The 22,160-nt window shown below is 40.4% G+C and overlaps 3 protein-coding genes across 6 annotated transcripts; 2 read left to right on the plus strand and 1 right to left on the minus strand.

Annotated features, from left to right (window-relative positions):
* Positions 1-214: 214 nt before the first annotated feature.
* Positions 215-13,280, plus strand: ube2r2 (ubiquitin-conjugating enzyme E2R 2). Of its 2 annotated transcripts, none has more exons than XM_037769076.1 (6): positions 215-864; positions 3,202-3,390; positions 6,216-6,302; positions 6,446-6,543; positions 7,820-7,954; positions 8,066-13,280. In XM_037769076.1, exons 2-6 carry the CDS (start codon positions 3,214-3,216, stop codon positions 8,349-8,351), a joined length of 783 nt encoding a protein of 260 aa, XP_037625004.1. In that variant the 5' UTR covers positions 215-864; positions 3,202-3,213; the 3' UTR covers positions 8,352-13,280. The 2 variants fall into 2 exon arrangements, with proteins under 2 accessions (XP_037625004.1, XP_037624994.1); XM_037769066.1 differs by having other exon boundaries at positions 216-864; positions 3,199-3,390.
* Positions 13,281-16,044: 2,764 nt separating this feature from the next.
* Positions 16,045-18,134, minus strand: nudt2 (nudix (nucleoside diphosphate linked moiety X)-type motif 2). 3 transcript variants are annotated; one of them, XM_037785786.1, is made up of 3 exons: positions 17,985-18,134; positions 16,779-16,906; positions 16,045-16,660 (listed from the first exon to the last, which is right to left on the minus strand). In XM_037785786.1, the coding sequence occupies exons 2-3, from the start codon at positions 16,900-16,902 to the stop codon at positions 16,335-16,337; spliced, it is 450 nt and encodes a 149-aa protein (XP_037641714.1). In that variant the 5' UTR covers positions 16,903-16,906; positions 17,985-18,134; the 3' UTR covers positions 16,045-16,334. The 3 variants fall into 3 exon arrangements, with proteins under 3 accessions (XP_037641714.1, XP_037641706.1, XP_037641723.1); XM_037785778.1 differs by having other exon boundaries at positions 18,034-18,102; XM_037785795.1 differs by having other exon boundaries at positions 17,981-18,074.
* An 842-nt stretch (positions 18,135-18,976) lies between these two features.
* Positions 18,977-21,778, plus strand: rfesd (Rieske (Fe-S) domain containing). The gene is made up of 4 exons (XM_037792962.1): positions 18,977-19,122; positions 19,990-20,164; positions 20,868-20,902; positions 21,173-21,778. Exons 2-4 carry the CDS (start codon positions 20,005-20,007, stop codon positions 21,455-21,457), a joined length of 480 nt encoding a protein of 159 aa, XP_037648890.1. The 5' UTR covers positions 18,977-19,122; positions 19,990-20,004; the 3' UTR covers positions 21,458-21,778.
* The last annotated feature ends 382 nt before the right edge of the window (positions 21,779-22,160 follow it).

A 22,160-nucleotide genomic window follows, 5' to 3' on the forward strand; every position in this document is an offset into this window, starting at 1 on the left:
TAGAAATAAAAAAAAAATTATATATATATATATATATATAGTATATATATAACCCCATATATATATGTATATATATATATATAAAAGTGTAGTGTGTTTGTGAATGTCTTAATTGTTATTTTGTTGTTGTTATTTTTTAAAAAATCTTTTTTTAATTATTTATTTTAGGTTCAGCATCGAGAGCGCGCACGTCACGTTCCCCCGCTACGTGCTTTACGTTTTTGCAGACACGCGCACTGATAGCCGGAAGCACCGATGGGAGGAAAATAAAAAATCGATGAAATCCAACTGTAAATTCAGCGAGTCTATACCTCTCACTTAGTCGCCTTTTTAACGCGACCGTTGGCCCGTATATTCACCAGCCTCTTCCACCACTGCTGACCACTGAGCCTCGGAGGGTTGACGGTGGAGAGAGCAGAGGAGGAGCTGGGACGGAGAAGTTGTTGCTCGGTAGGAGGTTTAGCTGACGTGTGGAGAAGTTGAGACTGCCACAGAGAGGAGGCAGATAAACAAACATAAACAAGCAGGGATCAGCTGGAGAGAACCGAACCGAGCAGCAAGCAGAGAGGAGGAGGAGAAGAGATGTCAAAGAGAAGCCAGTTTCCTCTGTCGAGCTCAAGAATGATCCACAAGGAGACCGTGACTTCTTTACACTGATACTACTAGCTCTCCATGTCAACTGTCAACACTGGCAACACAAAGAATTTCGGAAACACAACACGAGGACGAGCCATAGCTCTTTAGCAGTAACATCCACTGCTCACTGTCAAGACACAAGCCAGGCTAGCATGGACAACCAATGAGTTTACCTTCCTGTTTTCAGCCGATAACAACACACAGTACAAGTGCAAAGGAGACACAGAGGTAAACACTTTGTTATTAACTTTGCTTTTTCTCCCCCCATATAGAGGGCCCTGTTGAGCTGAACTAGTGACCTAAAGCTAGCATTGGCAGGGCCACATATCCTGTTTGTGTTTGCAGCAGGACTGTTATCTGTTCAGGTTTCTTTTGTCCTGGCATGTTCTAGAGAAAGACTACTGTCAATGCAAAACCAAGCTAACAGATTGTTGCTGCAGAAGTCAACTGTAACCATGAAAGTCTGACAGTATAATTTTTTTTATTCCCCACTCAACAATATATACCCTCCTATCTTCCACTGATATCTGGGTGTCAGAAGTGGCCCACCAGGCAACTGCAGCAGGACTGTGTTATCTGTTCAGGTTTCTTTTGTCCTGGCATGTTCTAGAGAAAGACTACCTGTCAATGCAAACCAAGCTAACAGATTTTGCTGCAGGGTCAACCATCAGAGTAACCATGAAATGTTAAAGATCCCATATGATAAAAAAGTGAGATTTTCATGTTTTTTTTATTATAAAGCAGGTTTAAGTCCTATATAAATACTGTGAAAGTATCGAAACATTCAATCCACAGGGAAATACACACAGCCCCGTATTCAGAAACTCTGCATTTGAAACAAGCTGTCAGGATTTCTGCCCATTTGTGATGTCACAAATATACAATATTTAGACCCTTGACACAATTTTAAACGTAAACATTCTAAATGTGTCCCAGTTTATTTCCTGGTTGCAGTGTATGTGAATGACATCAGCTGACAGGAAGTAAATATGGACCCAAGCTGTTGCCTAGCAACGCAATTCCGTCAAAATGCGCTAAAACGGAGCGTTTCAGACAGAGGGTAAATACAGGAATATTCAGGCAGACAGTATGAGGAAAATAAAGTTTTTTTTTTACCATTACAGCATGTAAACATGTCCTAGTAGAAACACAAAATACAAGTATGAACCTGAAAATGAGCACGATATGGGACCTTTAAAACATATGACAGTATCATTTTTTTTTATTCCCCACTCTACAATATATACCCTCTTATCTTCCACTGATATCTGGGGGTCAGAAGTGGTGCATCAACATGGCCCACCAGGCAACTGCAGCAGGACTGTGTTATCAGTTCAGGTTTCTTTTGTCCTGGCGTGTTCTAGAGCAGGGGTGCCCAAACTTTTCCCTTGGAGGTCCAAAACTGGAACTCAATGGCGGGCCACGGGCCAAAATTAAACACCTATTGTATTGTATTATTAAGATGCAAAATTAATTGTAAATTGAATATGTTTTACATAGTTAGCCCCTTAAAACCCACCTGCTGAATACAATTGGGCTCACTTATGCAATTTATGCATTTCCAAGACTGTTTAGGGACCCCAGTATGTAGAAATATTAAAATACACCATTTTTAGAATAGGCAAAAATAACACATGCATACTGCATTCAAAGAACTGCATGTTTTCCCCAAAACTGCATAGGATTATTATAAAGTGGGCATGTCTGTAAAGGGGAGACTTGTGGGTACCCATTGAACCCATTTACCCATTCACTGATCTGGAGGTCAGAGGTCAAGGACCCCTTGACAAATGGACATGCCAGTTTTTCCCCACCAAAATTTAGCCCAACTTTAGAGTGTTAGCCTTCTTCTTCTTGACAAGCTAATATGACATGATATAGTACTAATGTCCTTAGGGATTTCTAGTTTCATATGATGCCACTATCTTCTAACCATAAACCCGAGCCTGGTACGGCCTCCAAATGACAGTAAAGTCGGTTGGGTCTTATAATAAAAATAAAGAATTTGCTAACATCTGGCGGGCTAAATCAAACCTGATGGCGGGCCAACTTTGGCCCACGGGCCCCATTTTGGACAGCCCTGTTCTAGAGAAAGACGACCTGTCAATGCAAAACCAAGCTAACAGATTGTTGCTGCAGAAGTCAACCATCAGAGTAACCATGAAATGTTAAAACATATGAAATTAAATTTTTTTTCCTTCCCATTCTACAATACACTGGCGCACTTTACACTTACTTTAAACTATACATCCTATATATCACTTTATAGACTGCACACATGTACATATTACATTTATTTATTGCACATACTACATTTATTTATTGACGGACTGCACAGACTATGTTCACCCAATCACTCTGTATCTTTTATATCTCTATTATTGTTTTTTTAATTTTTGTATACCTTTACCTCTCCTGTGTTTCACTCTGTTTGCTGATGTTGCTGCTTTGACACCTGAATTTCCCTCCGGGGATTAATAAAGGTTCATCTTATCTTATCTTAACTTATCTTATCTTATGTTATACCCCTCCTATCTTCTCCACTGATATCTCGGGGGTCAGAAGTGGTGGATCAACATGGCCCACCAGGCAACCCCTAGTTCCCAGAAGGCCCTGATGATGGAGCTGAAATCTCTGCAGGAGCAGCCGGTGGAGGGCTTCCGCATCACTCTGGTGGAGGAGTCTGACCTTTACAACTGGGAAGTGGCCATCTTCGGGCCCCCGAACACCCTGTATGAGGGAGGCTACTTCAAGGTTGGGACAAAAAAAACTTTCAAACACCAAAAAAGGGCAGGAAATTCAGACTGGTCCAAACACGACACAAGGTTTAAATAATGAGACACATTCATCTATAATCAGTAGCAGAAGATTATTTGTATTGTAGAGCTGAATCTGGCGATACGATACGTGTCATGATACAGGGTTTACGATTCAATATATTGCTGTACTGTAAGCAAGGTGGTATATTGCGCTTTTTAAATCTAATTTTAAGAAAAACTGTCATAGTAGAAAGAACACAACACCATATGCATAAAGTTTGCTAAGTTTACTTTTTTATGCAATAATGGTGCCTTCAAATGAAACTCGTGAGCTCGTGTTTACAACATGTGAAGTCGTGTACACAACATGCTTGGCGTTCAAGTGGTTAAGTCGTGAGAACACCAACGGCAACATTACCGTTACTGTCGGTGTCTAGAAGCCACAGAGGCTAACAATTTAGCAAGCTAGCAAGTGGGTACATAATGCAGGAAATGCAAAGGCCTAATGAAAAAGATGAGGTTGCTGGGAATACCAACATTTTCCTCAGACCTATTATAAAATTAAAAAGAAAAACAATATTCGTCTAAAATGACAATATATTCACTTATTATGTACTGAAAAATTAACTTCCATGTCCTCTGCCATTTCTGACAACGTCAACAAACACGTCACAAGTCGTGAACTCTGAGCTTTCAGAAACTTTCCACTTACAAGGTCGTGAATACCACAAGAGGGGGGTGTTCATATGGACTCTTCTCGTGAACACGGTAAACACGACCCCATTTGAAGGCACCATAAGCACAATCCCTGTAACATCCAGCATCATAGCACTACTTTTCGTGCAATCTGTCTGCCACTAATCATTGCATGTAAGCTATTAATTAAGAATCAATATGGTGTTTTTGTGAATCTATACAGTATCGCAAAACATAATATCCCGATACTCAAGTGTATGGATATGTTCTTACACCCTTAATGTATACTGTGCTCATGGACAAGTTTTCTTCCTAAAAGTAGGATATATAAGAGCTTGCTGCAACTATGAAAACAGCCAGGTAGTAGTGACAGTGACTCTGTTTGAACCCAAAGTGTCAGACCAAGAAGAGAAGAATTTAGTTTTGAAGCCCATTCAGGACGCCATTTATGTCTTTAAGTTTTAGTCTTCCTCCCCTCTCCCTCCATTCTCCTTGTCAGGCCCTCCCCCTCCACTTGCTGTGTGATGGTTGTGCTTCAGATGGCTATTTTTAGCCGTGAGACCGATATAAATGGCACCTCAGCGCACAGAAAGAGTAAGAGAGAAGGGCACGATGGGACTCATCTTCCTATCTTTCATGTTACTCATTCAGGGAAACATCTAGAAAGTGCGGTGCAGCGATAGCCCGCATTCAAGTTGAGGCAATGCAGATGTAATCTTCCAGGAATGCCAAAATAGCACAGAGAGCAGCAAAAATGTGTTGCTGCCATCGTTGTTTACGTTACGCCTCACGTTTACAATGACATCTTTGTGTTAATCTACTGACAAGTCACATCAATTTTATTTATACAACATTTAAGTCACGTGCGTTACTACAGTCTGGGCAACATATCATATTACAGCCTCTATCATGAGACCCTGAGGTCAGATAGGGGAAAATTTCACACACAAAAACACAGAGGAGGGATCCCTCTTTCAGGACAGACAGATATGCAATAGATGCCATCGCTGGAGTTTCCAATTTACCTGTAAGTCTTTAAAAGAGACGTAACATATAACATAGAGTCTGCAGACAGTTTCAAACCCAGGACCTTCTTGCTTTAAGGCTAATAGTGCCACTGTGACACCCACATAACTACATTAATAGATATAATTCTACTTATTGAGTCTAGTATATTACAGGAAGGATTGCCTTGATGGTTATACTTCGGTGCAGGTGTGATTGATGAAATATTGCTGACTAGTGTAACTATATAACTGTGTTTCTGCTGCTGAACCCCTCCTGGAAACTCGCGTGTCAACTCTCTGTGTTTTTAATTTATCGTGGCTGCACTAGTGAAGTGACTAGTTGTGAGGTAATGATAGTCCTATCTGAGTGGCAGCAGCTCAGTGAGAGCTAGGGTGGTGTTACACACACACACACCCAAGCCTACACGCCTTTCACCTAGATCATTGCGCAATACTATTACAGTATAGAAAGAAAACGCAGAACCAGAAGCACCAACTGTTATGTCAACCTGACGCCGAGCTCTGTTGAAATTCATTTGAAATTAAATGACGACTGCTTTTCACAATGGGATTGCAGGAACGGCTGAGTGTATGATAGTTTCACTGAATGAGTGAGTAATTTCACATGAATGAAAAGGCACAGGACGCTACTTTGTGGTTGAACACTTGTTGTTAGTCAACTTGTAAAGCTAAAAAAGGGAGAACTTATTTTTAATGTGACATTACAGTTTGACTTGGACAGCGAACAGAATCCAGTTGGTCATATCACAGTTGGACATAACACAACTTGCATCTCCTTGAGTTTCATGTTTCACTTCATTTTTGTTCAAGGAAGCATGAAGGAAGAGCTTTATTTGTCTCACTAGAGAAAGGTTGTCTTGCGAGGATTACAAATGTAATGTATTTTGTTTATTTGGATATATAAAGCATATTTTTTTTTCACATCCCTCATATGAATGTGCTACACCAACCTCCAAAACATCAGCTCACATCTCCCTGGGGTCTCTTCACCTTAAAGCCGAGACCCACAGGCTCAAAGGACTTCAACTTAGCATAACGAAAGTCAAGTCTGTAAAACACATGTTGACTGTCAACCTCTGATTTTTTTTCCTCCTAGGCTCACATCAAGTTCCCGGTTGACTACCCGTACTCCCCGCCAACCTTCCGCTTCCTCACCAAGATGTGGCACCCCAACATCTACGAGGTAAACACAGTTGTTGTAGATCTTATCAAGCCAATTTAGCATTTATATAGTTTATATTAAAATGGAGCCATTTAGAGGCTACATGTGGACACCTTCATGTCTTCATGACAGATATTATATAGTGCATTTTGTTCTCTTTCCAGAACGGAGACGTGTGCATCTCCATCCTGCACCCTCCTGTCGATGACCCTCAGAGCGGCGAGCTGCCCTCTGAGAGGTGGAACCCCACTCAGAACGTCAGGTAATCTCTCTGCTTCTTTCTGCACTTTAATCCGTTCTACAACACAGACATGCTGTCTTTTTAGTACTTTTGAATACAATGTGGACTTTCATTCGAGTACAATAGACTTTATTTTTCTATGAAACTGGAGTTCTCGAATATGGGATACAAGATAAGAAAGCTGAGGGTTAGGGGCGTCCTGATGGATAGCCAAACGGTTAGAGGGACAGTGTGTGTAGGGTTTGGTGGCATCGAGTGGTGTGGTTGCAGATTGTAAACTAACTGAGTACCCCTCCGCTCACTCCTCTCTTTCCAAGAGGGTGGTAACGTGAGCCTCCGAGTGCAAAATGGCGTAACATCTTACTTTCGAAAGTCACACGGTGGCTGGCGGTACCACGGTTTTGCACTCTGCGGCTCACGTTACCGCAGTTTCACAAGCGTGTCGAAGAACTACGGTGGCCCTCAGGTAACGTAAAAACATGAAAGGCTCTCTCTAGAGCCAGAGTTTGGTTTGTCCGTTCTGGGTTACTGTAGAAACAAGGCGGACAGACACCCCCTCCATAAATAGATATGAAGGGCTCATTCTAAGCTAACGAAAGCACAACGATTCTTAGTTTCAGGTGATTATACACTAGTGAAAACATAGTTATGAATATTATATTCCGTTTATGCTAATAGATCCCCCGAAATGTTACACACGACTTCCTTTGAAGTACATACTGCATAACTGCACCGTCCCCGGTTCGATTCTGGCTAGATACCTCAGTTGCATGTCATATGCCTCTCTCTCTCTTTCCCGCGTTTCCTGTCAGCCTCCATCCTGTCTGCTTTCTGATAAAGGCAAAAATGCAAAAAAGAAAGTTAAGGGTAGAGGACTTTCCATGCCCGTCTACAAAAAGAACAAAGAAAAGTAAAAGAAAAACAGGATGTGATACATGTGATACACATACAGCATAAATCAAGAGCGGTGTAAATTAACAGTTCATATTTAGCATTCCTTTGTTCTGTTTAACATCTTAAGAACAAGACACTGCTGCAGGGTAAGAAAGGGTGAATATCTTTTAAATGTAACATGTCAGCAAGACTCGGTTTGTCGAGGACTAGAGGTGAAGTGCTGAGTCTGTATTTGAGAACTTGAGCAGATCGGGTGCAGCATGTAATTGAGCAGGTTCAGATGAAGCTTAACTAGTTTCAATAAGCCCGTTATAGAGCTTTTCTTTCATACGACGACAGGATGTGATATATTGTCCTCATTTTCTGTCTGTGTGTTTGTGTGCTGTTCTGTCACGATCATCAGGACTATCCTACTTAGTGTGATCTCTCTGCTCAATGAGCCCAACACCTTCTCCCCGGCTAATGTGGATGCGTCTGTCATGTTTCGCAAATGGAGGGACAGCAAAGGCAAGGACAAGGAGTATGCGGAGATTATCAGGTAACTCACAACGTTGAGCGTCTCATCTTTGTACAGATAAAATGTGCTCAAAGAGAATCATCCAGTCACTCCACGTTAGAAAATAACACCGACTTTGATTTCATTCCACAGGAAGCAGGTGATGTCAACAGCGGCGGAGGCCGAGCGCGACGGCGTCAAGGTGCCGACCACGTTGGCGGAGTACTGCGTCCAGACCAGGGTTCCCTCCCAGGACAGCAGTTCAGACCTCCTCTACGACGACCTCTACGACGACGACATGGAGGAGGAGGACGAGGAGGAGGACGAGAGCGAGATGGAGTCCGTCGGCGAAGCCGGGGGGATGAGCCCCACGGAGGACGGCGGGACGTCCACCAGACGTTACGACAACCAGGACGACTCTGGCAACGAAGACTCATGATGATCTGGATGAGAACTCCCCCGCCGCCACCCCCCCAAACCCACCCCCACCCTTCTTCTTTTATGTGTTTCGTTACGATTTTCAGTGTGTGTGCGTGTGTGTGCGTGTGTGCGTGTTTGTTTGCACATACAGTGGGGTCAAAAGTCAACTGCCAAACACAATTCATCATTTATTAAACTAATAGAAACGATCGGTCAAATAAGAGTTAAATGCTACTACATATGTTTTCAGAAAAAGATTTGTTGGTGCAGTTTTCACTGAAAGTCAGAATTAGGTGTTTCCACCGTTTGCCTTAATTACAGCTTCTTGCACTCCGTCTGGCATCAGATGTTTTTGCAGAGTTTGAAATTATTCCAGCACTGTTTGAGAGCACCCCCGCGCCCCCTTCCCAAGTGTTTCTGATGTTACGTTATAATATTTCACTTTTTTTAAATGTTGCCGTTGAGGATGCAGAAATGGTGGCATGCCTCTGCAGAATAGAGTCAGGTCAGCGTGTGATTAATTATGTGCAAGTTACTGAATCCAGACGGGGCGAAACATCACCGTGTTTAACTCTGGTTTTTATGTCCCGTTGCATTACTCTTTCATGCAACAAACTCCTCGCGTTCTGTACTGTAAGTTGTTAGTTGCAACCATGAATTTCTTTTTCTTCATTGTCAACAGTGAAATTTCCGTATCGTTCAATCCACAGTTTTGTCAGCTGGAGTAGGACTTTCTTGTTGGCTTTGCATAAAGACGTTTTGCTTCAAACCATAGTGCCATCTCTAGTTCTGTATTGTCCTTGTTTTGGATGAGAATAACTCGGTTTTGTGAGAGTCTTTCCAGCCTTTTAATCAGAGTCCTTTTTATCATGATCAGGCATTAACAACAGTAACCGTTCATTAGTTAATAAAACACCATTAACATTGTGTAGGAGCATACATGATGAGATAAACATTTTAGAATTGTCCTATCACATTTACCAGTATTTGAATTACTTACAAGCATTTCCCAAAGATAAAAAGTCACACGTGTCCGTTCTAAATAACCTCCTGCAAAGTAAACACATTAGTTTTTGATAAATGATGAAAACAAACTGTCCTTGTGGTGGTCTCTTGCACCCCGCTGTAGCTGGCCGGCTCTCCGTCTGGCTAGTCCACGTCAGATTGTCTGGTTTTGTGTTAAAAGATTGTCTCTCTCTATCCACTGTGTCTTTACTCGTTGCTGTTTTTAATGTTCTTCTTTTGGTTGGTTGACATTCTGTCCTCCCTGATTTGTCCCCCTTGTGTTTTCTGGGAGGGCTCAGACAGTCTGGCTGATGGACACTTTGCTGTTTGGCTCATTTAACCAGTCGATGAGCTGGCCGGCTTGTCCATCAGCGGTGTCCCCCTTGGCAGAATATCTCACGCCCGTCTGTTCAACTGATGCAATCAACTTAAACTTGCAAAACGCAGGCTCCGCCGTGACTCCACCCTTTTTGGACGCACTTTCAGTAGTGTCCACCGCGACCGATCCCTCAGCATCCCTCAAAGCTATGTCATTTGGTTAGGGGTGGACAAGGTCGCCTCCTACACCTCTCTCTGCCTCTTAAACCTCAGGGCCTCTATAGACTTTCACTGAGAGAGAAAAAACAAAACAGTCAATGAGAAACTTAACACACAAACTGCTCCTCACCTCCACCTCCTTTTTCTTACTTTCTGCATCACTGGGTGGTCGTAGAGGGCAGAGAGTGAACTGAAAGTCTCCAAACCCACCGCCAGCGTGTTTACACGTGACTGAGTGTTGCTGTTGGTCTTGATTGGGGTCCTTTTAAGTTTCTTCTTTGTAGGCTAGAGTCAAAATTTAAAAAATCAAAATGCACCTGTAGGGACTTTCTCCTCGAGAGAAACAATGCTCACATTACGTTGCGATAGATGTGAAAATGTTACGTTTTTGCGCCGACGTAAGCTTAAAGTGAAAATTGGACGTTGTTACTGTGCTCCACCACATCCAGAGTCTGTTCATCGACGAGGACAAAATCAACATGCAGCTTAGCTACCCATTTGCATTTGAATGAATATGACACTGATTGCTTGTTATCTGTGTGTGCGCGTGTGTGGATATTTACATTTACTATTCATCTATTGACTACAATGTCAGGGTTTTCTTGTTCCTGTCTGTGTGGAACAGGTGCAGACTTCTGTCACACCAGTGATTTTGACCTTTTGGACTTTGTCCAGTCGAGAAAACATTGTGTGTTTGCACAGTGTTCTAGTGCTGTTTCGCTGAGGCCTGAGCTGGCTGAGGATTTGACTGATTTAAAAAAAAAAAAAAAAAAACTAAAAAAAAAAGACGCCCTCTGAGTATTAAACTTTTGGACACACTGAACAGCATAATGTGACGACTATTACTTGTGTGGCATCAAGTAAACCAACACATTTTGAGTTGTGTTTTTATGGTTGTGAATCTGTTGCCCTTTTCAACACAACAGAGCAAACCTTTGATTCAAATGGATGGATTTTATGCCAAGGAAACCAAGTACAGCCCCACAGCCGGTCACTGTAAAGACTACGGAGCGATGGCTGCACGTGGTGGATTTAAAAGCTGTCTGAATAAACTCTTTAAGAGATATACCTTTTTTGGATTTTAATGTGAAGCCAAAGGAGGGAAGCATTTCCTCCTGGCCCCGTGCTTTGGAGGCTCACAGAGACTGGATTCTGTCGAGGACGGGGAGAGGAAATCCAATCCTGAACCGGATCTTTAATGGATTTGATATCAAGGCACAACAGGAAGGGGATAAATGCCAGAGATTCTGAACTTCTCTTGATGTGGTCCCCATTTTTTTTGCCCATCCTGAACCATATAGAAAAGAAAATCATAGTAAGGAAATGTTGTGTATCTGCTAAAATACTAGTTTCATATATTGGGAATTATGCTCGTTTGCTTTGTGGCTAAGATGGGAAGATCTATGCCATTTTAATACGTTAAATATCAAACTACAGCCAGACGCCGGTTAGCTTAGCTTTGCACAAAGACTGGAAAGAGGGGGAAACAGTTAGCCTGGCTCTGTCTTAGCTATATAGTTTAATCTGTACAAAACTCCTCATTGTTTTACAGGGGTTACGTGTTGAACTGTTTCTTGGCGTCTTCACTGGTTGCCTGCCAAGAAATAGTCCACCACGTAACCCCCCATAAATTGGCGATTTACACTTTGTTTCTGTACAAAATCCCAACGAGATATAACGTGTTATTGAGTGAGCTTTAGAGGTGCTGGTAGGCTGGCTTTGGTACCATAGGACAGACAGAGCCAAGCTAACGGGTTCACTCTGTTTTCAGGCTTTATGCTAAGCTAACCAGTTGCTGGCTTTAGCTTTGTATTTAAGTGAACAACTGTATTTTTTCCCAAAATGTCAAACTATCCCTTTTTAATATGAAGCTACAACCATTCACTGGTTAGCTTAGGCTCTTTCCAAAGGTAACAAAATCCACATAGCGGCACCTTTAAAGCTCACAAATGAACATGCTGCATCTTGTTTGTTTAAAGAAGGAAAATGAAATGTAAAAAGGACAAGTTGTGATTTCACACCGGAGTTGTGTGCTGGAAAATGTCTTGGCCAGGAGCAGTGACTTCCTGTAACCTTTGGATGGAGTCAGGCTAGTTGTTTCCCTTTGTTTCCAGTCTTTGTGCTAAGCTAAGCTAACTGGCTGCAGCTTCACATTTAACAGACACACATGGGAGTGGTATCAATCTTCTCATCTAATTCCTTGCCGGAAAGAAAATAAGTGTATTTCCCAAAATGTCATTGGCACAGAAACTGGAACAGTGGAAACAGCTAGCCTGGCTCTTTCCAAAGCTAACAAAATCCACCTAGCGGCACCTTTAAAGCTCATTAATGAACACGCTACATCTTGTTTGTTTAAAAAAGAAATGTAAAAAAGGACAGGTTGTGGTTTCACTGGGAAATGTCTTGGCCAGGAGCAGTGACTTCCTGTAATATTTGGATGGAGCCAGGCTAGTTGTTTCCCTTTGTTTCCAGTCTTTGTGCTAAGCTAAGCTAACCGGCTGCAGCTTCACATTTAACAGACACAACATGAGTGGTATCAATCTTCTCATCTAACTCTAGGCAAGAAAGCAAATAAGTGTATTTCCCAAAAAAGCAAACAGTTGCTTTAACTTTAATTGCCTCCCATCATAAATTTAGAAATCAGAATGATTGTTTTTGTTATAGAGTAAAGTCTAGGCGTAGCGTTGCCCTTATGATAGCAATGATCAGTTTAGAGCTCTTCAATCTTTAAATCCTTCTCTTTTTTTTTACTCAAATGTATGCCTTGTTTTTATAATGAGGGCAGGTGGAGAAAAGCTCAGGAGGCCTTTTGAGTGAAGGGAGCAACCCAACAATTCTTATCTCCGAGGGATGACGATGATTCCCAAAGTCAACCTAAGAAACGACACACTAAAACAGGCCGCAGTCGAAGATGTTCAGATGTTATTCCATACACACTGTTACATACAAAAGGCCTGTATGAAATCATTTAGTTCATTTAATCTGGGTGTGTGAGCATGTGTGTGCACAAGTGTGTATTTTTTTTTAAGTGTGGTCACACACACTCGACGGACTGACCTGCGTGTGTCCACAATGCGTCCACACCTGTTGATGTTAATGCTGTCCTCCTTGTTGGGTTTTTTTTTTTCTTTTGATTTTATGTCATTTTTTTTCTCCTCATCATTTTGTGTTTTTTTTGTGAGGATGCAAATGTCACTCATAAAGTTTCTATTGTAAAAAAAAAAAAAATACATTGTTGGGTTTGTTTGCAATATAGCTTTGATATGTGTTGCTAAGCCCACATGTCATGGAAAACAGACAACGCAGCAAGTTTGGAGTAGAATTAGGAGTGATATGCAAATGGAGGCGTACAGTTATTGTGGTTAAGTTGGAAAAATCATTGAAAATAAAACAGTATGTCATTGAAGCCTGTTGAAAGGTTTTCACCTTATTTTGTTATTGACCACAGGTCACATGCTACATATATTATTAATGTGTTATAGTACATCCAACATACCAATAGTGGTATCAAGTAGGGCTGTGTATTGGCGAGAATCTAGCAATACGCATCATGATACAGGGGTGACGATTCAATATATTGTGATATATGACGATAGTGTAAGCGCGGCGATATATTGTGATTTTTTAAAAATCGAATTTTAGGAAAACTGTCATAATATAAAGAACACACCGCATTCAGAACAGTGGGATCTGAGTCACCGTATGCCACAAATCTTTGCATGTAAACTATTAATTAAAAATCAATAGTGTTTCTGAGAATTGATACAGTATCACAAAACATAATATTGCAATACTCAAGTGTATCGGTATTTTCTTACACCCCTAATGGTATCTAGTCATGCATATAGTTTTGGTATAATTTGTCCAGATGTTGAGATAATCTGAGATTTCTGCCTTCACTCTAATAAAATTGATTTGAATGGGAATTTGTTTCTCTGCACACAGCATTGGAAGAAAATGACATTTAAAAAAAATCCTACAGCAACACATCCAAAAATATACAATTGTTTTTGCTACTGAAGAAATGGTCCCAATGAAACCTGTCGACAGTGGGACATTGTTCTTGGGAAGTCACGTTGCTGTTGAATGAATTCATTTTAATGTTTCAATGCTTTGAGCACCACAAACCCGATTCACTTCCATTGTACTGATGACATCTTGAAAACCTCAAATCCTGGACAAATTATATCAAACTACCGACATCGCTAAATACTACAAATTGTATGTTGTTTAATACTTCTACTAAACTGGCCCTTAAAGCTCCTTGATTGCCAAACTTCTGCAACATTATGGTCCATAATTGCACCCTAATTCAAATTCATTAAGTCACTGAATGCATAGGGATGATTTTGAGATATTCCATAACTTATAATACGATGACACATAAACTACCAAGATGCAGAGCTAATGTTTAATCATGAAGACAATTCAGAACAATTAGCTGTCTGTTATCACTGGGAGAGGAGCTTTTCTGGCCGACCAGGCATGAAATGAATTACTGGTTTAACGATGCCCTGATGGGTCTCAAAGCCATATTTCAGCTTTTGCTCAATGCAACGGTGTTACTTTATACAGTTTATCGTATACTGTGTAATATGCCTCATGAAACTAGAAAGACACGGGTTACTTTGGGGCACTTTCACTGACCTCCTCCAACCCACTGCCGTTTCCCGTGTCCTTAAAATACCCAGAAGAAACGTGGGAGTTAATTTAAATGAGCGCTTCCACTCAGCTGCTTTATGAGTTGCGAGAACACAATTGTTTCTTTAATTACTCTTATTTCATCCCTTCAGCAGAGGCTGTTAATCCTGCAGCATGGCACTGAGAGCAGAATGTTCCTGTAGTACAATGTGACCAGGGTCAAGTTTGAAGTTAATTTCACCATTTGCTTGAGAGAGAACAACTGCTTTGGATAAAATGTGTGTGTGTGTGCTACTAAGTGCTGATCAGGGTTATACTCGATTGATGAACGTTTCACAACCCTGTTAGATTGTTGAACAATATGAGGAGGAGCTGATTGGATTAAAAAAACACAATAAATATTATGATTTTGCCCACTGACTACATAAAACTACTGCTCAATCATCTCAAAATGAGGACTGAGTGACAATGGTGACTGGTTTCAATGACATTGTTGTTTGTCTTGAATCATTTTACTGAGGAATAGCTTAACTAGTCCTTCATCAGTCAAGGACAGACACCACAGAGTATCCACAATCTAAAAAAGATTTCATTAGTGTACTAGGGGCTATATAATATATGGTTTAGTATATCATCCCTGACAAATATGGTTTAACTCATGTTCATCATTTGACATTTATGATAATGTGCGCACATTCACCCAGAATCATTGCATAATAATAGTCTCTCTTAAACGTTATGACCATTGTTTCTAATGTAATAAAATGATTCCTATTACCCGCTTTTCATTTCTGGACAGGAAGTCATTTGCAAAAAGTAGTAAGTGTATCTCACTTCTATTTGGATGCTGAGAGCTGGAAAAAAAAGCCTGAAGGCTTTTACTGAGCTCATTGGTCATCTAAGTTGTATTTCTACAGCCTGCAGTATTTTGCAGTCTGTGGTGGAAAATGTAGAAAACCTGATTTCTTGTGTTTGTCTCCACCTTGTGGCAGCTTCTAGTGCTTACACTTTATTTTTATCCAGTTATGTTTTTGCTTGAGCAATTTGTTTGTATTGGTCTTTTTTATGAGTTATGAGCTCTCTCGTTTTATCTATTTTTCACATTTTTAAATATGATTTTAGAAAAATCCAGGTACACAAAACCTGTTATATTTATTTTGAATACATTTAATTACAACTACAGACAGTTAAAAACAGGGACTGATAAGATTTTTTCTCCACTGTTTTAGTTGATTCACATTTAAGACATGTATGTATTTAATCTCATTACATATGACTTCAAGAGACATCATTTCCTCGCTACTCACCTTCGTTTTGACAGATCAATCTACTCAGCCCCACATTATACAGTACAGTATTACATGCCAGCTGCAGCTTTCCCTTCTTTAATCATTCCATCTGCACCACAGACTGTATATAAAGATGGACGACATGACAACTCCCCCAAAGTGAAGCCAAAATATCTGGGTCGCCCCCTGGTGGCTGGCTGCAGTAACGGTCATAAAGCCCGCCTCCTCCATGTTAGCGGATGGGACATGGGTCAAGAACATGTCAAATACATTTTTCCCAAAGATGATTTCTGTCATTTTAGGTAGTTCTTATCATGCTGATGAATGTTCAAGTGTTCATTTCTGATAAGTTTGGTTTTAATTAGAACCTCGATACCGTGGCTCCAGTAGAAATTACGTCAGAATCTCAAGATGGCAGTTCCCGTATCCGGGATATTTTGGTTTCACTTTTGTCCAGTGGGAGGAAGTGAAGACGTGTCGTCCATCTACGTATATATACAGTCTATGGTCTGAACAGTCTACCTTCTGGTTCATCGCTGTTTGTCCTGCCGAGCCTCCAGGTGTCTTTGCGCTGCTCTCAGGGTATCCTGCAGGTCTTTGTACTGAGCCAGAGCGCAGGCGTCCTCTAGCCGGGTCCAGCGGTAATCCTGGTGCTCGTCAGACAAAGTCACCGCTGTTGCTGGGTCTCTCAACTCGGCCAGCCAGTACAGCACCTCTTTGGGTTTGCCTCGCACCTCGTATCGCAGCTCCTGCACAAAGTCGTCAATCACCTTCAGCTGCTCCGCCCCCAGCCCCGCCTCCTCCTTGGTCTCTCTCAGAGCGGTGGTGAGGTCGTCCTCGCCTGGATCCACATGACCTGATGGTGAAGGTTAGACGTAACTGGCACAAAGAGCATTTAAAGCTATATGAGTGGAAGTTAGCTCATTAGTGTCTATTATCAACGACATTATAAATGTTTTTGAATTTGTAAACACCTTTGGGTGGGGTCCAGTGGTGCGTCCCATAAGAAGTCTGCAAGAGGAGGTACTCGATGTTGTCCGGGGGAGGGATGCAACCGGATAGACGAAACACGATGAAGCCACAAGCACGCAGCGCCATTTTCCTGTTCAACAAATTCACACACAAGCACATTTTGCATTATGTTGTGTTACAAAATTCTACTATAGAAAACAACAAAGCTGCAGCATGTACGGTCGAGCCACCTGTCCAGTAGAGCTACGGTCAGTTTTTAATGAAGAAATTAAGAATCACCACTCTCAAAGGGAGTGCAAAGCGTGACCCTTTGCACTTTGGAGGAGGAAACTGTTATAATATCCTGGATAATATTACATGAAAAGGTACTTGGAAGTATAATGAAAAACTTTAAAAAGTTATTACTTTTTCACCAAGTTGTTTCTACATGATTGTGAGATGTACAAAACTGTTCCACATGTTGTTTTGCAAGTAAAAGAAAAGTGTCTTTGACAGGTTAAGTCTGCTGTATATGCAGGTGGGACATATATGACTTGCATGTGGCAGCAAATATTACGCCTTAACAAATGTTCAGTACAGTATATGTGTTTAAGAGTAGATATATGTCATATATGAACATCTAGCCTCATTCAATGCCAAACACAAACCAATTATCCACATCACACACACATTCTTCAACCTGCTTTTATCCCCTTGTGTTGTTTTTGTTTTGTTTTGTTCTGTTTTTGTACTTTGTTATTTGTCTTTCTCTATCTAATATATTTTGGTCTTTTTTATATATGTCCCTGCACATGTCTTCACTTGTTTTGTAATCACTTTATAACACAATAAAACAAACTTAAAAAAAGAATTAGTGGAAAATTAAATGGCTTCTAAACAGCTATGACAGGTATTAGCTAGAACACTTGTGCAACTTGTGCTGCTGATTCTGTGACAGATTTCACAGGTTTACAGACCAACATACAACATGCAACATGCAACATACAACATACAACATGCAACATACAACATGCTGCAACAGATACAGAGCAGAGACATCTGTTAGCATTTCTAGCATGTTAGCTCAGATCAGATGTCAAACATTAGAGAGAGTTGCTCGGTTTGTTATTATAAAGTTACTTTCTGTTCTCACTTTACAGAACACCCTCACTTCATTAACAGACAGTAGTTATTTACTTAACCTTATATAACGTCATTAACTCACTTACAGGTTTATTCACTGTGACAGGATGTGACTGGGTTTAGTTTGTTTCTCACCGGACTGAGATCACTGCGGAGCTCAGCGGTGCTCTAAGAAATGAGTCCGGTGTTCTTCCTTCGAAGACGGACATAAACAGTTCCGCTTTGTGAAAACTGCCTTGACAGTAACTCGTAGCCACACAGTGGTGAGAGAGGTATTCAGATTACTTATATGAATAAGTAAAAGTACTCCTTATTCAGATATACTATAATAGTGTAATGGTATATGATATAATATATTATAACATTATATTATATAGGTATTATGTTATTCATTTTATTATATTATTATTATAATATTATTTATTATTATGTTAAATTGAATTTACCCTCGGGGATTAATAAAGTGCCTTTCTTCTTTCTTCTTCTTCTCCTTCTTCTTCTTCTTATTAAACTGTATTATTTTGTCTAATTATTGATTATTTTTTTAATTGAAATGACTTTGTATACTGTTGGGTATGTATCTAATTCATATGTATATTTTGTATTATTATATAAATTAATTGTATATTTAGCATGTAAAAAGTAACCGTAGCTGCACTTGCACTGCTACTAAATGCAGTGGATATAAATTATATTAATAATTATAATTCCCTCAGAAATGTAGTGGAGTAGAAGTATAAAGTAAAGTACTGCAAAATCATACTTTACTTGAGTATTGTAGTAAGTAAATGTACTTAGTTACTTTCCACTACTGCAACTACTACTACTACTACACTACTACAACTGCAGATGACGATGGTGATAGGATGATTTAGGGACACACAACTGGTGAACTGATAAGACTGAAATGCCCTATAATAAATAATAACATTTTTTGTTTTTAAATATTTTTATTTAAATAGATATTCATCCGGTTCGAAATCTCTCACAATGACAGATTAAACAAATCGTTTTATGATAAACGTACATATTTATTTACAATCGTATAGCTGTTGTGCCTGTGGGAGACAGATAAGAAATGTACCCAGTGTAGATAGGGCCAACTGAAGACAGCTTGTGTCAGAAGATAATAGAGATGGGGCCTCCTTCCCACGCAAGCCGAGCTGTCAGCAGTACAGTTGTTCATCTTGTTCAACGCAGGAGACGCCGCTGCTGAGTTTCAAGGTAAAAGGCAAAATACTCAACCAAAATAACAGTTTTGTTATTTTTCAAGAAAAAAAATATATAGAGGGAGAAAGAGGGAGAGAGTCAGACAGATGGGATGCATAAACATCATGTAACTTTGAAGGATTTGTACAAATCTATCCTACAAGTCCCCTTAGGGCTCACTTAAAGAAAATGTTTCGTATTCCTGACAGAAACAATTATTTTGCTTTTCTGTTGCTCTTTTTTATTGTAGATGTAGCTGTCTGTGGTTTAGCCAGATGCCTCAGGACATGTGACTGTTGCTGCCACTACTACTGTGCTTACTCAGCCTGCACTGAAGTGCTCATTATTCCACTCCGCTATACAGGAATCACACTTGGGGTCAGGATCCCCTGCATCCAGATATTTTTACTGACTGTCACAGAGATTACACATCATGGATTTAGGACTGTGGTCTCTAGATGACCAATGCTTGTTGTACAATGATGACATTCATGGAGGTCATACACTGTAATCATCAGGCACTTGATTGGTCTGCTATTTTGTATTTAGGGAACCACTAGTAATGATGAGACAGATATTAGGGATTAGTATTGCATGTCTGTGTTAAGAGGAGATGTCCTTACTTGGATTCTTCCAGCTGAATGTTCTGGAGGTGTTGTGGACTTAATTTAAACTGACAACTGTGACGACAAAACCCAAAAGCCACACTTTTCATGTGTGGTTAAGTTGAAGTTCTCACCCAGAAATACAGCATTACAGTTACCGTGTTGCAAAGATGGCATTGATTGCAGGATAGTTGACACCCAATATTGTGATTTGGTGAAGAAAAATAAAATGTGATGAATACTAAATTGGGATATTTCCTGTTGGCCCTCTGGGCAGCTATTTCACAGAGTCATGGGGGAGGAGAAGAAGCCGCCCACAGGAGGGCCTCATTTTGTGGGGAAGAAGGACGAACTGATTGAAGCAAAGCGCTCTTTCAGAACAATAGAGGGTCGAGATGTACTGATCGTCCACCACCAGAGCGTCTTCTACGCTATGGACTCTTACTGCTATCGTGAGTTCAGCTCTTCTTGTGCTTCACTCAAAACAGTTCTTCTACTTATGAGAGAAGGGGAATTGTGACACATGTCATGTTTCACATCAAATCTAATTCAGAATCAGAGATACTTTGTTGATCCCGGGGGGCGAAGAAATTATAGAAAATAGAAATAAAAGAGTATGTAACATGTAAATTATGTACATAATGCTACGATATATAACACAATATATGTAGAGAAATATAAGTGAATAATAAGAAATGAGAATATAAGATATATTTACAAATATTTGCATTAAGATATACAATATATAACATATAACCACAGTGCAAATAATTGCAAATAAAAAAAATATTAAAGTAAAAAATATGCAAAGTATATTATTGGCCGTTAGACTTCATTCAACAAGATGTATTCTCGTCTGGATCAAAAGTGTTATTGACAAATTAATCAATTGAAAAATAAGTTGCTGCTGATAGACAAGCAGCAACTAAGCCTGCTGCCTCCACGACCTGGCCCCGGATAACCTGGAGGAAAATGGATGGATGGATGATAGACATCCTGTCATGGGACGTTTAACACTGAACTGCTTTACTTTGCCATCCATAGAACATTTTAGCACATATCACCTCTAAAGTGCATCCTGTCAGCAAAAGGTTAGTGTGCTGTAAACTGTTTGCTTACTCTGCAATACACTGATCCTCCTCCCTCTCACAACAGATGCTGGGGGAATACTGCAGAATGGAGACATTGAGGTGAGGTTTGCATTTGATTTAAGAGATTAATGGTTGTTTTTGTGTGGCCCAGAGGAAAGTTAACAAAAGGCCATTTAAGTTGAAGTAGAGGACTCATTCATGCTTTTTGCAAGCTAATCCACCTGCACTAACATCTTAACACTGCCGGGCTGAGGACTGCTGTAATTAAGATACCTGCATAACATTAATTTAATGTTATGCTAATGTTGAAGGGGCCTAAATGACCTACATGAGGTTGTTTATCCGCTTTCTTTCAACACACTCTTACAGGAAATTGCCGGCAAGCTGTGCATAATTTGTCCAAACCACAAGTACAAGATCTGTCTTGCCAACGGGGAGGGCATATACAAGGCCATGGACCCCACGGAAGCAGTGCGTAAGTTCAGATGGTACTCCAAGGGTGCCAAGCAGCGGATGCACACGGTCACCGAGGCCAACGGGGATGTCTATGTCAAGCTCTCTGAGGACGAGAGCTGGTTGGAGTCCGACTTCTTCCAGGGAGAGCAGGGCAAGGTGGAGAGGGCGAAAGCTGCGGCAGCTGAGAAGAAAACATAGTAGTGTAACAGATGGCTGAGGATCTGTCTCCACTTGTCTCCTCTCATCTCCTCTAAACGATAACTCTATAGAGAGGATGTCAGACATTTAATGACACACACTTCGTAACCAGTAGGGCTCGCATGGTCTTAAATATGGGACTTGTTTAAAATGAGTTTGGGAGTGTTTAGAATTTTAAATTGCTTCATTTGTGGCTTGCTACTTTTTTACATTAAATGTTTTACTAAAATTAGGTCACATTTTGCTATATTAAGTGGACATGTGCATCACAAAATAATCATGTAGTTCACTAAATAAACTTTTTCTATGGGTAAATTTTGATTTCTGAGTCTCCGTTCCTTAAATTGGGTCGTGGCATGAGGTAGCTAACTGCCTGCCACGCTGGTGCATCCCTCTGCATTTCAATATTCCTCATATATTATGCATACAGTGAATGAATCAATAAGATAAAAAGGTTTATGATCGATAATGTCCTAAAGGGGAAAATCGTTAATGTAAATATATAAAGATCATACCGCAATACTGCCCATTTTTTGTCTGTTTATCCCCTCAAATAACATTTAGAAAGCATGATTATCAGGTCGCAGTCTGCATAGGTGCTTGGGATTTGTGTTGTGACATGTTTGTTGTCCATTGGCAAAAATTCCTTCGAGCAACTGCAAAAAGAAAATAAAAAAAAAACCTTGCTGAGGACACCAAGCCA

Source organism: Sebastes umbrosus, chromosome 1 (genome assembly GCF_015220745.1).
Source record: "Sebastes umbrosus isolate fSebUmb1 chromosome 1, fSebUmb1.pri, whole genome shotgun sequence".
Lineage (NCBI taxonomy): Eukaryota > Metazoa > Chordata > Actinopteri > Perciformes > Sebastidae > Sebastes > Sebastes umbrosus.